Source organism: Lepisma saccharinum, chromosome 13, assembly GCF_977018435.1.
Source record: "Lepisma saccharinum chromosome 13, izLepSacc3.1, whole genome shotgun sequence".
Taxonomy (NCBI): domain Eukaryota; kingdom Metazoa; phylum Arthropoda; class Insecta; order Zygentoma; family Lepismatidae; genus Lepisma; species Lepisma saccharinum.
Genome location: NC_139241.1, coordinates 49,725,812 through 49,740,481, shown reverse-complemented (window position 1 = coordinate 49,740,481; position 14,670 = coordinate 49,725,812). Strand labels below are relative to the sequence as shown.

Here is a 14,670-nt window from a genome sequence, read left to right as displayed (position 1 = left end):
ATATGAAGAATAATCAAAATATATCATGATCCATAATTGTAAAATAAAATTATGTAGAAAAGAATTGCATAAGTTATACAATGTATTCGTGCATTATATAGATACAACATGCATATGTTGTCAGATCCAAATGAAGAATAAAATCAAATTAAGCACCACAAATGCATTATTTCGCCTTCCAGCCGCCAGATGGCTCGGCATGTCACTTGAGTTTATGAGTTGACACTCAAGGTTGTAAGATAACTACCTCATCCTAGTATATTTAATCTTTGTTGTCCATTTTATTTATCTACAATGGACAAAATGGAATCAGTAGTGTGCATGTATATTTCTTATTCGAAAGATAGATTATAAGATTGTTACTATTCTCATGTATGTGTGTTTGTAATATTGTATTCTTTCAAAAGCAATCAATGTTCATTTTTTATTCTTACATCAGACAAAAAACATTTCAAACTACTCACTCGTACAAAATGTGTAAGCATGTTGATGAGGCGCATTCAAAAGTTGTTATTTACAGAATACTGCGATTTTGAAGACATGGTGTTAGTTGAAAGCCCTTTTGTACAGACTACGAGAGAAGGAAGGGGAATATCTCAAGTATACTTAGGTAAGTTATTCATAAAGTATTTCGAAATTATCATTTGTAACCCTCGTTTTAAAAGCGTTCAAAGACAAAAATGGTCATATCGGCTGATATTTAAAAGGACGGTTTGTATTCATCACTTCGGTTTCTCCCGAGTTCTTTGCTGCTTTTATATGGAAATTTTGATTTTCTCAAACTTTCTGGAGGAGCTGCAGTCCCATCAGCTCCTCTTCCATACGCCAATGGTTCTAGACATACTAGGAACATGTAGAGTGGCTCTCAAAAGTTTTGATAAATGTCTGTTATATCGGAGACACTTTTCTAACGCATATTTTCAGTTTCAAATGGTTCGTACTTACCAACTGTGTATTGCGGAACCTATTTCAAGGTGCCAATATGCTTTTTACACGAAAATAACTTCGATTTTTCACATTATGAGTAATTCTTTTGGGTCCTTTCTTCCGTTGCGAAACATAGAATATTTCGCGTACAGCTGTGGATCATCACGCGTCCTGCTTGTGTTTTGTCGATTTGGAGTGGGCATGCAGTGTTGAAACCTTCTTAACCGAAAAATACCTACTTTCGTGTTCATGATGTCATCACAAACCATTGACGGATAGCTCCAAAAACCATTCCCGATAGCCCCAAAAACCATTCACGATAGCCCCATGAACCATTTCCGGCAATGTTAGGTTAGGTAAGCATAGTTAAAAAAATAAAAATAAAAAAAGGCACGTTTGGAAACATTTCTTCCTCTCGCGAGACCGCGTGACTTTCGACACTCGCGCCATCTGCAGGTTCATAATGGAAACAACTGCATAATGTTGTCGCTTCGCACAAAAGGCTACTTTATTACATCAAAAGTGCTTATTTTCTGTTGTGCAGCATTCCATAGTGACAAAATACCTCCACGAAGTTTGATAAATGCAACAGAAACTCATTTCCGTAAGTAGTTTCTCCTGTAAATTTGAAGAAAAGTGTCTCCGATATAACAGACATTTACCAAAGTTTTAGGACAACGACATTTTAAACTAGGCAACCCAACTTACCCAAGGCGTTGTTGGGTTGCGTGTAGAGTTAGGCTAAATTTCAGGGTTGCCACATGCACAATAGATATTTATAAAATACGCGAAAGCAAGAAATCCAAGTATTATTTTATAAAACTAGAAAAAAATATCAGTATTACATTTGTTGTAGATGAGAAATACTTTCTGGAAGAAAGAAAATCGATTTTCTAGTATTTCATAGCTAATGAGTCTACACAAAGGAAAAGATGAGAGATGAAACAAAAGGGGACAACAGAGAGGAGAAGAGAGGAAGCAGAAGGGGAAGAGGAAAAGCAAAGGAGGGTAGAAAATGAAGAACAGAAGTGGATAGGAGAAGTAATGAGGAGAATGGCAAAAGATGCGAGAAGAGATGAGGAAAATGGAGCAAAGAGGAGAGAAGAGAGGAAGGCAATCAGGATGAGAGAAGAGGAAGAGAGAAGGAGAGAAGGAGACGATAAGAGGGGAGTGGAGAATAGAGTGAAAGAGAGAAGAACGAAAAGAAGAGGAGAAGAGTGCAGTGGAGTCGGAAATATAAGACAGGAGAGGAGATAAGAGGAGTGGAGAAGAGTGGGATGGAGACAAGAGGGGAGAAATGGAGGGAGGGCGATATGAGATAAAGCAGAGGAGAAGGAGGGGAGAGAAGAAGGAGTAGAGAAGAACAGAAAATACTAGAGACGAGGGGAGGTAAGATGTAGTTGCAGAAAATATCGTCTCGGTGTCAAGAATTGATACATTGATCAAATTATGGACATGAAACATTCAATAACATTTTAAAATGTATTGGAGAATGTATTAGATGGGTGCGAAATGCCTTTTGGTTGTGTCAGAGCAAGATAAAAATCTTCCACGTAAGATCTTTGATTTTACCTGCGATTATACCACTAAAAACATGAATGTAATTTTAATATTTATAAGAATTATCCAATTTTTCTCCACTTCTCGGTTTCTTTGAAATGGAGATTTTGTTTTTCCCCTCCCCCCATCGTTAATTCCAAACTGAATCTTTCCGTTTCACACGGCGTGGACAATGAGCACAATGGGATATGTCTAAAACTTATGAAAATTTTCTGCCACCGGAGGGGTTTGAACCCACGACCGTCAGGTTAACAATTCTTATCGGTATCCACTACCCTACAAGCTTGCGCTCCTGAAAGCAGGTAGAAGCAGCTGAACAATATAAAATGTAGATCAAACTCTCCTCCTACATGTAACGTGCAATGAATACTTGTTTGTAACAAAGAAAACGAAGGTAGTATGACTCGGCGAAAACATTTAATGGAGAATTGCACATGATGAAAAGTGTTCATTCGATATTTGCGGAGGCATCCTTGCATTAAACTCGAGTGGGAAAAGGGGTAAAAGTATAAATAGTATGTCCTGAATTGCCACAAACATAAATAGTTATTTCATTAATATTTGTCAATGACTTTGAAGCAGTAAATAATTATCGTTAGATTATCATAATTCACGATCTTATACAGGAAAATATCCCTTTGAACGTGTGTCAATTCATTTATTTGTTTATATTTTTTTTAGCTAATTTTAGATGCAGAACAATGTAGCCACCGTACACTGGAATTACAAAAAAAGTTTACCATGTTCTTGTTTAATAGAAGGAGAAATATATATATATTTTTAAAGAACACCTCGTATGGAGGATTAAACCTGGGACAGCTTACAATGCTATCAAGAACTCTGACCAATACACTACGCCCTTGGTTTCCCTTGGAGCAACATATCCTAATTATTCTGTCGCCTCAATATTGTAAACTTTATCCTGTAAGAAAAAAAGTTCAATACTCTCATATAGCTCTTTACTTATAGAATTACTTTATACACATACATTTGAAATTTAACTCTGAATTTCTTTCTTCGTATTGGTATATCTAAGCTTGTGGATATTTTATTTGTAATTTTATTACAGTTACACGAATATCTACGAAATAATTCCTTATAACTTAGAATCTAGTAAATATATACTATCAAGTCTTCAAATGAATTTTAGACCACTAGAGAATTATGTATGATCAGTCATTCATTGCTGAAGCAAACGTTTTAATACTCTCTGGAATTTTCATTCTGAGATAAGTTTGTTTACTTGCTACATGTATGCGAACTACACTCTGTCCCACTTATCTCTGGAGCAGGTGAACGAAAACAAGTATCTGAGCAGCGATGAACACGAGAGAGGTGGCTCTGTCCACTCGATCCCCCCTTCCCCTCTCCTTCTCTTCCACTATGCGCGGCTTTGCTCCAGAGAGGCTGGGTCAGGGTACAGTTAATTGAATTCGCAAAAAAATTCTCTGTGTGCCACACATTTAATTGTTACTCACATAAAAAAAAAAAAATTGTCAATTTGCATTCAGGGGTTAGTTTCACAGTTACAAACTATTTTGGCCTTGATGAGAAGTTTAGTGTAAATAGGCATTTTGTTTATAATTTTGAAATTGCGGTCTAAGGTTGAAATCCTCATATTTAGGGCTTGAACTGGTCACCTAAGAGGTTGAAGACCCGTCCTGTTCTTTGTACGTGACCTTCTTTATTTTTATCAGTTCATTATTCATCCTCATCCTCGCGATTAGCAAAAAGTAAAATAAGATAAGTCCTCCTCCGTGACCGTGCGGTCTAAGGCACTGTGCTTTGGACTCCGACTGCGGGACGGCATGTGTTCGAGTCCGTCTGGGTTCAGTCTCTATGTTCTCGGCCTGTGTATAGGATCGGTGGCAACCCACCATCCTGAGGAGATTGGGGAGCTACGGGTGAGTAGCGTAACCCGGTCTCGGAAATCTCCTATGGGGGATGTTCCTGGGTAAACGAAAAGTAATCGATCAGACAATTCGATTATCGAAGGCGATAAAAGAATTTCTGGGTTGATCAAGTTTCCAATATAAGCAAATGGAATATAGATTGTCTTCGAGCTTACTTTGTTAAAAAGGAACGGATACAATATGCATAACTTGTAATTTTTAAGTGACATAGAGAAACAAAGATACCTCGAAGAAATGGGTTAGTTCCCGGAGCCTTTGGATGAAGATTTATGGAACAATAGTAATCTTCTCCGAGACAATGTTGATCCTCTACCAACGGTTTCGTTGGTATATATGCATATACATGTATATTAAACAAGAAAGTTCATTCGCTTATACGTAGATTAAAATATTTTTTACAATAAAAATGAACTAAATAAGAATAAATTCTTAAAGGTAAAAAGAACATTAAATACACCAACGCAAAACAAAGATATTCTACATAATAGTTATAAAGTGCACATTTAATTTCTCATTAGTAAAACTACAGATCAATTTTTACATAAACGTGTATTTTAAGTTGGTTCTAATTTATGTTTGGCCATTTATCAGTCTCCATAATTATCATTCCAATTAATCATTAACACAGCTATATATCCCAGTTGAATTAACGAAAACGAAAGAAAAACCAAAAGAAACAGGCACTTGCACACATACTATGCAGGTAGTTTACTAAAATTTACTAAAAAAAATGAATTGACACACGTTCAAAGGGACATTTTCCTGTATAAGATCGTGAATTATGATAATCTAACGATAATTATTTACTGCTTCAAAGTCATTGACAAATATTAATGAAATAACTATTTATGTTTGTGGCAATTCAGGACATACTATTTATACTTTTACCCCTTTTCCCACTCGAGTTTAATGCAAGGATGCCTCCGCAAATATCGAATGAACACTTTTCATCATGTGCAATTCTCCATTAAATGTTTTCGCCGAGTCATACTACCTTCGTTTTCTTTGTTACAAACAAGTATTCATTGCACGTTACATGTAGGAGGAGAGTTTGATCTACATTTTATATTGTTCAGCTGCTTCTACCTGCTTTCAGGAGCGCAAGCTTGTAGGGTAGTGGAGTCGACCTCCGTGGCGAAGTGGTTAGCAGAGCGCGCTACAACGCCAGGGGTTCCGGGTTCGAGTCCCGGGTAAGGCATGGGTATTTGTGATTGTCTGTCCTGAAAAAGTCCTGAAATAGAAATGTGAATGAAATGATATGAGTGAATGTGATGGGGGAAGCTTCCGCTTAGGGGGCTTTCCTTTTTTATAAAAAAAAAAAAAAAAAAAAAAAAGTGGATACCGATAAGAATTGTCAACCTGACGGTCGTGGGTTCAAACCCCTCCGGTGGCAGAAAATTTTCATAAGTTTTAGACATATCCCATTGTGCTCATTGTCCACGCCGTGTGAAACGGAAAGATTCAGTTTGGAATTAACGATGGGGGGAGGGGAAAAACAAAATCTCCATTTCAAAGAAACCGAGAAGTGTAGAAAAATTGGATAATTCTTATAAATATTAAAATTACATTCATGTTTTTAGTGGTATAATCGCAGGTAAAATCAAAGATCTTACGTGGAAGATTTTTATCTTGCTCTGACACAACCAAAAGGCATTTCGCACCCATCTAATACATTCTCCAATACATTTTAAAATGTTATTGAATGTTTCATGTCCATAATTTGATCAATGTATCAATTCTTGACACCGAGACGATATTTTCTGCAACTACATCTTACCTCCCCTCGTCTCTAGTATTTTCTGTTCTTCTCTACTCCTTCTTCTCTCCCCTCCTTCTCCTCTGCTTTATCTCATATCGCCCTCCCTCCATTTCTCCCCTCTTGTCTCCATCCCACTCTTCTCCACTCCTCTTATCTCCTCTCCTGTCTTATATTTCCGACTCCACTGCACTCTTCTCCTCTTCTTTTCGTTCTTCTCTCTTTCACTCTATTCTCCACTCCCCTCTTATCGTCTCCTTCTCTCCTTCTCTCTTCCTCTTCTCTCATCCTGATTGCCTTCCTCTCTTCTCTCCTCTTTGCTCCATTTTCCTCATCTCTTCTCGCATCTTTTGCCATTCTCCTCATTACTTCTCCTATCCACTTCTGTTCTTCATTTTCTACCCTCCTTTGCTTTTCCTCTTCCCCTTCTGCTTCCTCTCTTCTCCTCTCTGTTGTCCCCTTTTGTTTCATCTCTCATCTTTTCCTTTGTGTAGACTCATTAACCTATGAAATACTAGAAAATCGATTTTCTTTCTTTCAGAAAGTATTTCTCATCTACAACAAATGTAATACTGATATTTTTTTCTAGTTTTATAATATAATACTTGGATTTCTTGCTTTCGCGTATTTTATAAATATCTATTGTTCATGTGGCAACCCTGAAATTTAGCCTAACTCTACACGCAACCCAACAACGCCTTGGGTAAGTTGGGTTGCCTAGTTTAAAATGTCGTTGTCCTAAAACGTTTGAGAGCCACTGTACCTACCTTCACAGCAGCTGGTGAACCTCACATTCAAATCCACATGAGAAACTGTAACTAACTGCCCCTATTTATCTCTGCATGTACATTTTATTCCTCCCCCCTTATCAAGGAGTCCCGTGTTCGATACCCGGTGGAGGCACATAATGGTTCGGATCCCACTTTAAACTGTAGGTCCAGTCCCGATTAGCCTTATTGTGCATAAATTAGACTTAAAACACTAAATTAACCAATCACCGGATAAAGGACATTTTCCGCAACCTGACTGAGATGGATTTCCTGTCAAAAACTGACTCACAAATATACAGAAAGTGCAAGGTTTCGATGAAAGAAATAATTCTGTTCGTCCTCTATAGCTTGTCTCTGACTACGTAGTAATCAGAGTGCAAACGGTGACTGATTAGATTTTTCTTCCAGTAATTCAATATAATATGAGACTGTACGCTACTTCATCCCCCTTTGGAATTACCGTGTTAATTTTTTTATATTTGTCCTAGTTTCGTTGTTTTTATTGTAGATAATTTATAAAATACACACAAACAAACACTATGATTTGGAAGATTTTAATATCGGGGAACCTGACAGAATACCTAATTTTGGGGAATTCTTTCAATTTGCGATGTACGTAGTTTTCTGGCCATCAATAGACAGTCCTAATGCATATTTTACAATTTGATAATGAGCTGGACTTTCACACTTTTTGGAGATATTACACACGTTTGCATTTGTGCTGTCGCCTGAAATGTTTGATGGAAACTAATTCACACACTGATTATGAAACATTTCCACTTTTGGAGAAATTTCCAGAGTTAAATCAATATTTTACCAGGGAATTTTTTCATAATTTTCTTCTGGGTTTAGGATGATTATTTTTCGGAAACCAAAGAAAATTTTCCCAGAGCCGATTTTGTTCCCAAGTGTAAAAATGTGTATTCTAACGCAGTTCTCCTTAACGACCAATCTGTCAACACACATGTAAACACACACACAATGGAAGGTTCGCATCTGCTCAGTGGAATGACATATATTGATTAGTAAAAGAAAATAATGACAAGACAGACAGAAGAAAGATAAATAAAGATTTAACACAGACACAGAGAGTATAGAAGTAAACAAGTCATAAAATAGACGAGAGAACATAAAGGAAAAATAATAAAAAATTAGGATACAAAAACCAAGAAAAGACAATCGAAAACTGGAAATTAAGGAAGAACAAGTAGCCAATTTTTGCCTACTTTTCCCACCTCTTATCTTATAATTGTATGTTTCTTTCGAGCTAACAGAACACAACTATTCCATTACTACAGGACTGACCCCATCGAAATTCATCATAGCAGCTGATTTCCCCAACCCAGGCAACGACAACAACTTCTGCCGTTATGGCTCTGACCCTGACATCGAGAACTTCGAGCTCGTCAGCATCTACCCCGTGGAGAGAGTGAACCTCAGCGTTTTCCGTCGCCGGAAGAGATACACGCTAAAGGCTCGTTTCTGTAACAGCCAGGTCCGCTATTTTGAGTTGGGTGGAACCCAAAAGAGAAAGGTAATTATTAGCACTATGATTTTAATGTACATTAAACTACACGAAAATGCATTATAGAAATTAAATAATGTCCTAAAAACCACAACAAATGCTCTGTACAATTTTCAAAATGCTCTTTTACAACAAACTTACGTGTTCATTTCAACAGTGCTGCATTGCAATGCACCAAGAACATGAGTAGGTTGTCGAAGAAAAGTGACTACCGATTGTCTTGAGCATTGAAAATATTCCTTCAACCTCTACCCATATTAGAGGAGCATACTTGAAGTAAGGCCCGTAGTCAGGATTTTATTTCGGGAGGGGCTCATTCCCTATCAGCAGCCACCATTTAATGGTGAAAAGGTATGGGGTATAGAAGCCCTGAAGATGAATTTCTCAGTGTATTACAAATTACTATGCAAGATGTTTAATTCTGATAAGAAAGCGAAATTAATTACCACTACACACACTAAATTAGATATATATGTAGGATTTCGGAGTGGGCTTCAGCCCCTCAGCCCTCCCCCTGGCTACGTGCCTGCTTGAAGTAAACTCTGTAAACTTTCAAATCCCCTGGTATCCAATAGAAAAAAATTCTCCAGACAAGACATCAGCAGTTGAACATAACGTACTAAACCATTCATTTTTGTTCGAAACCAGTAATATTTTCTCGGATAAATTCTATCCCACTGAACTACTTTTAGTGAACTTTTTCTAAGACACTTGTATTTTTTTTCACTAGATCTCCTTGTTCCAGAAAGACTTAACGTTCAAGTCCTGATTGGAACGCCAGTTCGGTATCATTGATATACCGGACGCGTATCTGTTTTCGAACCAACACTTGTTTTCCTGAGAAGCGCTGTTGTCGCTTTTACCTGCAGTGTTTAGACATCCATCACGAACTGCGACGACGTCATACACCCAAGATCTCCACATTGTATTTAAGAAAAATAATATCAGAACACAATAACGCAACCCAGCAAAGATAACCGCAAGCTCACGTTATGAAATCTCGAAAGAAACTGAATTGGCAACATCTCATTTACTCCATGTGAACTTGACATATGGTTGCTAATAGGGAAAACTGATCTTTCGGTACTTTGTTTGAAGTAAAGTGGCGTTCCACTCAGGACTTGAACCATACTAGACTTCATGCAATTTAAGTTGTTGTTCTGAAATTTTCGTACTGGCAAGAAACAAGTGGGGTTGCTTTTTAATGAAAATCAAAAGACTAAGAAATGTCATTTCTCCCGTGAAAGCATAAAAAAGCAAGATGATGTTTTTAAAAAAGGACTAAAATTACATGAAACCCTATAAAAAAAGCAATATCTTGCAATATTGACAAAAAATGCAAACAATGTTCCATCAAAGATGCTCTGTTTGGCTTCCTTTGTTGTGCAACCCATGTACTCATAATTTAGCAATGTATTGGGCTTTCCGAAAAAAAAAAAAGATGCACCTGTATCAAAATCCAAGTCTAAGTTATTATTCTGCATGGAGCTGTCTTTGAAGAGGTATGAGTCAAAATTAATACTTTTTAAGCAGCTTTCAGAGGTGGGTGCAACTCAAAATAATAATTACAGCTTGACCAATATGAGATTGCCCCTTTGGGGCTGTAGACGAAATTCTCAACCGTAAGCGAGCAGAGGGAGCGTGGGAGATGCAATCAGCTGTTTGCTTTGTTTTCGTGTTTCGGCGTTGACAAATTGTGCAACATTGTGCACGAGATGAGACAAAGCGAAAGGAGAAAACAAATGACTGCACTTTTGTTCTCGAGATTCCATTCTTATCTTGGTTAAACTGTACACTAAAAAATCTGTTGATCTGAATTTGATAGGACCATGTTTCGGGTAATCTGGAATCTATTCCATTAAACTTCTACGGCAGACTTAAATATTACAGTGAATAGCTATTACACAACAACAACCATACTCGTATATATTACGTGTACAATGTTATTTAATTGGAATCTTTTGTGAATGCATGTATTAAATATTAATATTCTTGCTGTGCATTGCATTAATTTGGTTATTTTATGACGCTGTTCTGCCACTTTTGTCTAATCGCGACGAAGGATATGAGTGATGATTTTATGGTTATTTATTGATTTGACTTATTAGGCTATACATCGCTGTTCTGCCAATTTTGCCTAATCGCAAAGATAAAGAAGAGTGACGATATGATGACATTGATGAAGGAACACTCACAAAAAGCACCCATGCAAGGTCGAGATTCGAACTCGCGCAGTCCTAACCACTCTGCCACGGAGGTCGACAGGAATAACTGATGATTGATTGAGTTGGTGTTTTAGCCCACTTTATGCATAGTAAGGCTAATCGGGACTTGACCTACAGTTTAAAGTAAGATCCGAACCATTATATCCCTCTACCGGGATCCCTTAATTACATGGCGACGACGCAATCACTGCGCCATCGGGAAAGTCCTGAATGACTGACGATTAGATGAAATTGATGAATGGACATTCATAAATAACAGTCAAGTTCAAGCCAAGAATCGTACCCAAGATCTTCTATGATGGGATCGGAAGTCGACCTCTTCACGGCGCATCGCTCAGCACCATTCTCCTGCATCGCGGCTCCAAGTATTGACTATGGCGATGAGGTATATTTTATGTATAGTTTCGAATAACACATACTTTCGCATAAACGAGATTCAAATGTATTGCTTTGTCTAAAGAACGTTTTTAAAGGGATAATATAAATATATAAGAAACTCAGCGTACAAAATAGTGCGATTAGGGGTTAATTCCATCCTTTATTCTAGATATTGGGAGTTTAGTGCTCGTATAATCAACTTATTTTTTTATAGATTTAGTTTCAGTTGATTTTCTGGAGGGGTTGATTATGTTAATTTGCTGCTTGTAATAACTTTTACTGTTGTTGTTAAAAGCATTGTTTTCGTTTGAGGGGAAAGGACTAATAGGCTAAGTGGTGACACGCTCACAACACTCTTCATCTCTTAATTTAATTTCAGACGTACTGGGCTCAATGGTGTGAGCGGGTCAAGTTTCTGAACCCGGAAGACATGCGATCAACCAACTCTGAAACGTCTGTAATGACGTCAACCAGCAGTGGAACTGTGTATGTCATGAATAGCGGCGGGTTCATCCCGGAAATTCAAGTTAGGAACAGCCATACAGAGATCATGAGGAAGAAATGGAGCAATCGAGGATTGTTCCTTGGGAACGGGTACTACACGGAGGAGCAGATGGCACGGTCCGTCCAGGAGATCCTCAACAAGAACGTTCAGGAGGTGGGGGATGAGTCATGTAGAAGGGTTGTTCGCTCATGGCCGTCGGTTTCGGGACACTCCGCGACCACATCTTCAGACAGCAAGAGGGTGAACAGATTCGGTTCTGGGATCGAGGAGAACTGCAAGATGGCGCTCGTCCTGCGCGGAAAGGAGAACAAGAGGCGAGATTTTGGTCAGACCTCAGAGCCATCAACAAAAAGAGCTTCCAACACCCAGTGCACACGCCTGGATGGGTGTGTGAGAATGTGGGAAGGCTCAGCAAGGACATCAGAGTCTCGACACCCTCGCCGATACGCCTTCTGCCCCCAGAATCACTTCCTGAACGGCCTGGGGTGTGTAGAGACCAGTCCTGTCCAGACGCGGCTGCTGCAGTTGAAGAAGGTCGCATCGGCGGTCGAGCTGAGGACAGCGTACAAGAAAGACTCGCCTTTGTGTCCTTCGTTACCAAAACATCACCTGAGCGTCACGGTCTCTTGCGAGGCCTTGCACCTGGATCCACAGAAACCGCAAAATTTCCTTGTACTTTCTGGGGAGAAGATCAGAGACATTGCTAAACCCGTCATATTCTGGACAACCGGATGCCAGTACTGCCCCAGCTCTGCAAAGCTGACTTATCGGAGAGTCAGACGCCACCTGACTAAGATTCGGAGAGGTCTCAGTACGCGCAACTTTCTGCCGAAGTTTAAAAATAGACGCAGGAAGGGTAAGATTAATTCTATTCCTTCTGAATTTCTCACATACATCTCCAGATAAGATCAATCAACATACAGAGTGGTCACAAAGTGGGCGTACCCCCCTTTATTTACGACACTACGGTGATTATAGCTGAATGTTAGATATGGACACATACCTGATGGTTTAATAGTTCAGAACATCGGTATGGAGATCATCATTTTCGTAACACCTATGTTCTGGCACACTTCGCGTTGCAAGTGTGCCATTAACTGAATAAGACCTTTCCCAGGGAATGGTGTGAAGAGGTTCTGAGGATTTTTCAGCACCCTTAGCCTGTCCTCCAAGAAGTCCCAACCTCACCTCACCTCTGGGAGTTCATCAATGGCAGTCTGAAATAGCCGGTATCACACAACAAAAGAGTTACGAGCAGCTGTGGAAGATCCTTCACGCACGTGACACCGGATTATTTTCGCAAAATATCTGTCAGAATATGCCGCAGAATTCGGCTGTGCTACGAAACTGGCTGTCTCCATTCCTACGTTCCTGACTCTTAAACCATCAGGTATGTGTCCACATCAAGCATTCAACCATAACTATTGTATTGTCGAAAATAAAGGAGAGTATGCCCACTTTGCGACCACTCTGCACACTGTTGAATTATTTTAGTTAGAAATGTAAATTTGATGGGCAGGCAGGGAAGGAGGGGGTAAATAAACACTTCCACAAAGATGTAAGAAAACCATATATATATATATATATATATATTCAAAATCTCAGCAACTGTAATAAGTTGTAACACAAAACCAAAATATTTTATTCGTAAGAAATTATACATTTCGTTCTTGTGAGAAACACCGGCTTCAAACAAATCTGTGTTTACACTCGAAACTTCATCTGTCACTCGTACTTTGTAGTCTAGCCCATTGGTAATCGCAGCCCTGCATTTTGGGGGGGAAAAATCGGATGATTTCAAATCAATAAGTGATTCTGGAAGTTTTTTGAATTCTGATCACGGAAATGATATCCATTTTTTCTCATCACGTCAGAATTTTTGACAATAAAAAAATTTAAAAAAATTTCATTCCCCTCCCCCACAAAAGTCTCGAACAATTACAATTTAAGTATGAATTTATCAGTTTCATATGTCCTGTTTGTGTAATGAGAAAGAAATTCTATTTCGTTCAATATTTCTTGTTAGTTCGTTCAATTTTTGTTGCCCGTTGTGAGTCCAGAGAAAGAAATAGACAAGTGCCATACTGTTGCTACAAAGGAAGCTTACATATTTACTGTTTTATTAAAAATATTTAAATTTTCAAGAACTTAAACGCTATGAAATTATATTTTCACATGAAGTGGAAGGGGGGAGGGGGTTGAAGCATATAAAGAGTGTGAAAGAGAGAAATACATTTCAAGTGCTTGTGTGTTATCAATGAAGCCAAGAATTGCATTCTAAACTTACCCCTCCAGTTCTCCTGCAGAAGGCTAGGATCTTCCTCTTTGTTGGTTTGCCACATGAGTGTTGCAATTATCACACTGTTCTTTAAAAAATGATTTCGTAAAGGGCTACTGCGCTCGCGAAAAAAAAATTCCATGTAGGCTATCTTCCGCATATTATTATTCTTCCACTCATTCATGCAAATAGACGTTCTGCTGTGGATGACCGAATCCGAGTCACCATGACAACTCTCTCTCTCATTGTGAAACTATTTTCCGGCAAATTCCATTGACAGAGAAAATGGGGTGAAGGGAGGTTGGTCTTGGCCATCACTTCAGGGGGTGATTCCTTGACGCTTGCCACTTGGGCAGTTCCAGGAATAGGGTATTGCTTGAGGTTACTACTACTGTGTTCGCCAAACACAGCTTCCAACTGTCGGACAGGAAACTGTGGCAACGCAAATGAATGGCGAGGAGGAAAAAAAAAGTAATCAAATTGTCAGTAATTTACATCACAATAACAATTTAGTGTCGTAAAGTAACTGTAAAAGTAACTGTTGAAACGTTACTTCTGCTGAAACAAAGTAACTCTGTTACACTTACAGTTACTTGATTTTAAAAGTAACTATTTACAGTTACATTTCTTAAAAAAAGTAACTTACTTGTAACTGAGTTACTTGTAACCAGTTACTTCCAAACACTGAAATGCTTACTATTGTATGTGCATTTAGAGTTCAAAAGTGGATGATTTGTAGACAATCAATATTTTACCACCATCTAAATTGAGGAAATGATGGAACTGCACATTTTATTGTGAAATTAAGGCAATTAATGTTTTGCTGCTTTTGG

The 14,670-nt window shown here is 38.4% G+C and overlaps 1 protein-coding gene across 1 annotated transcript in view; it reads left to right on the top strand.

Annotated features, from left to right (window-relative positions):
- The first annotated feature begins 310 nt into the window (after window positions 1–310).
- Window positions 311–14,670, top strand: part of LOC145996955 (uncharacterized) — a 28,820-nt gene continuing 14,460 nt past the window's right edge. The window contains exons 1-3 of the mRNA XM_083133546.1: window positions 311–610; window positions 8,225–8,460; window positions 11,434–12,415. Coding sequence (XP_082989672.1) covers window positions 484–610; window positions 8,225–8,460; window positions 11,434–12,415 — 1,345 coding nt within the window. The 5' untranslated portion in view covers window positions 311–483. The remainder of the gene's footprint in view (window positions 611–8,224; window positions 8,461–11,433; window positions 12,416–14,670) is intronic.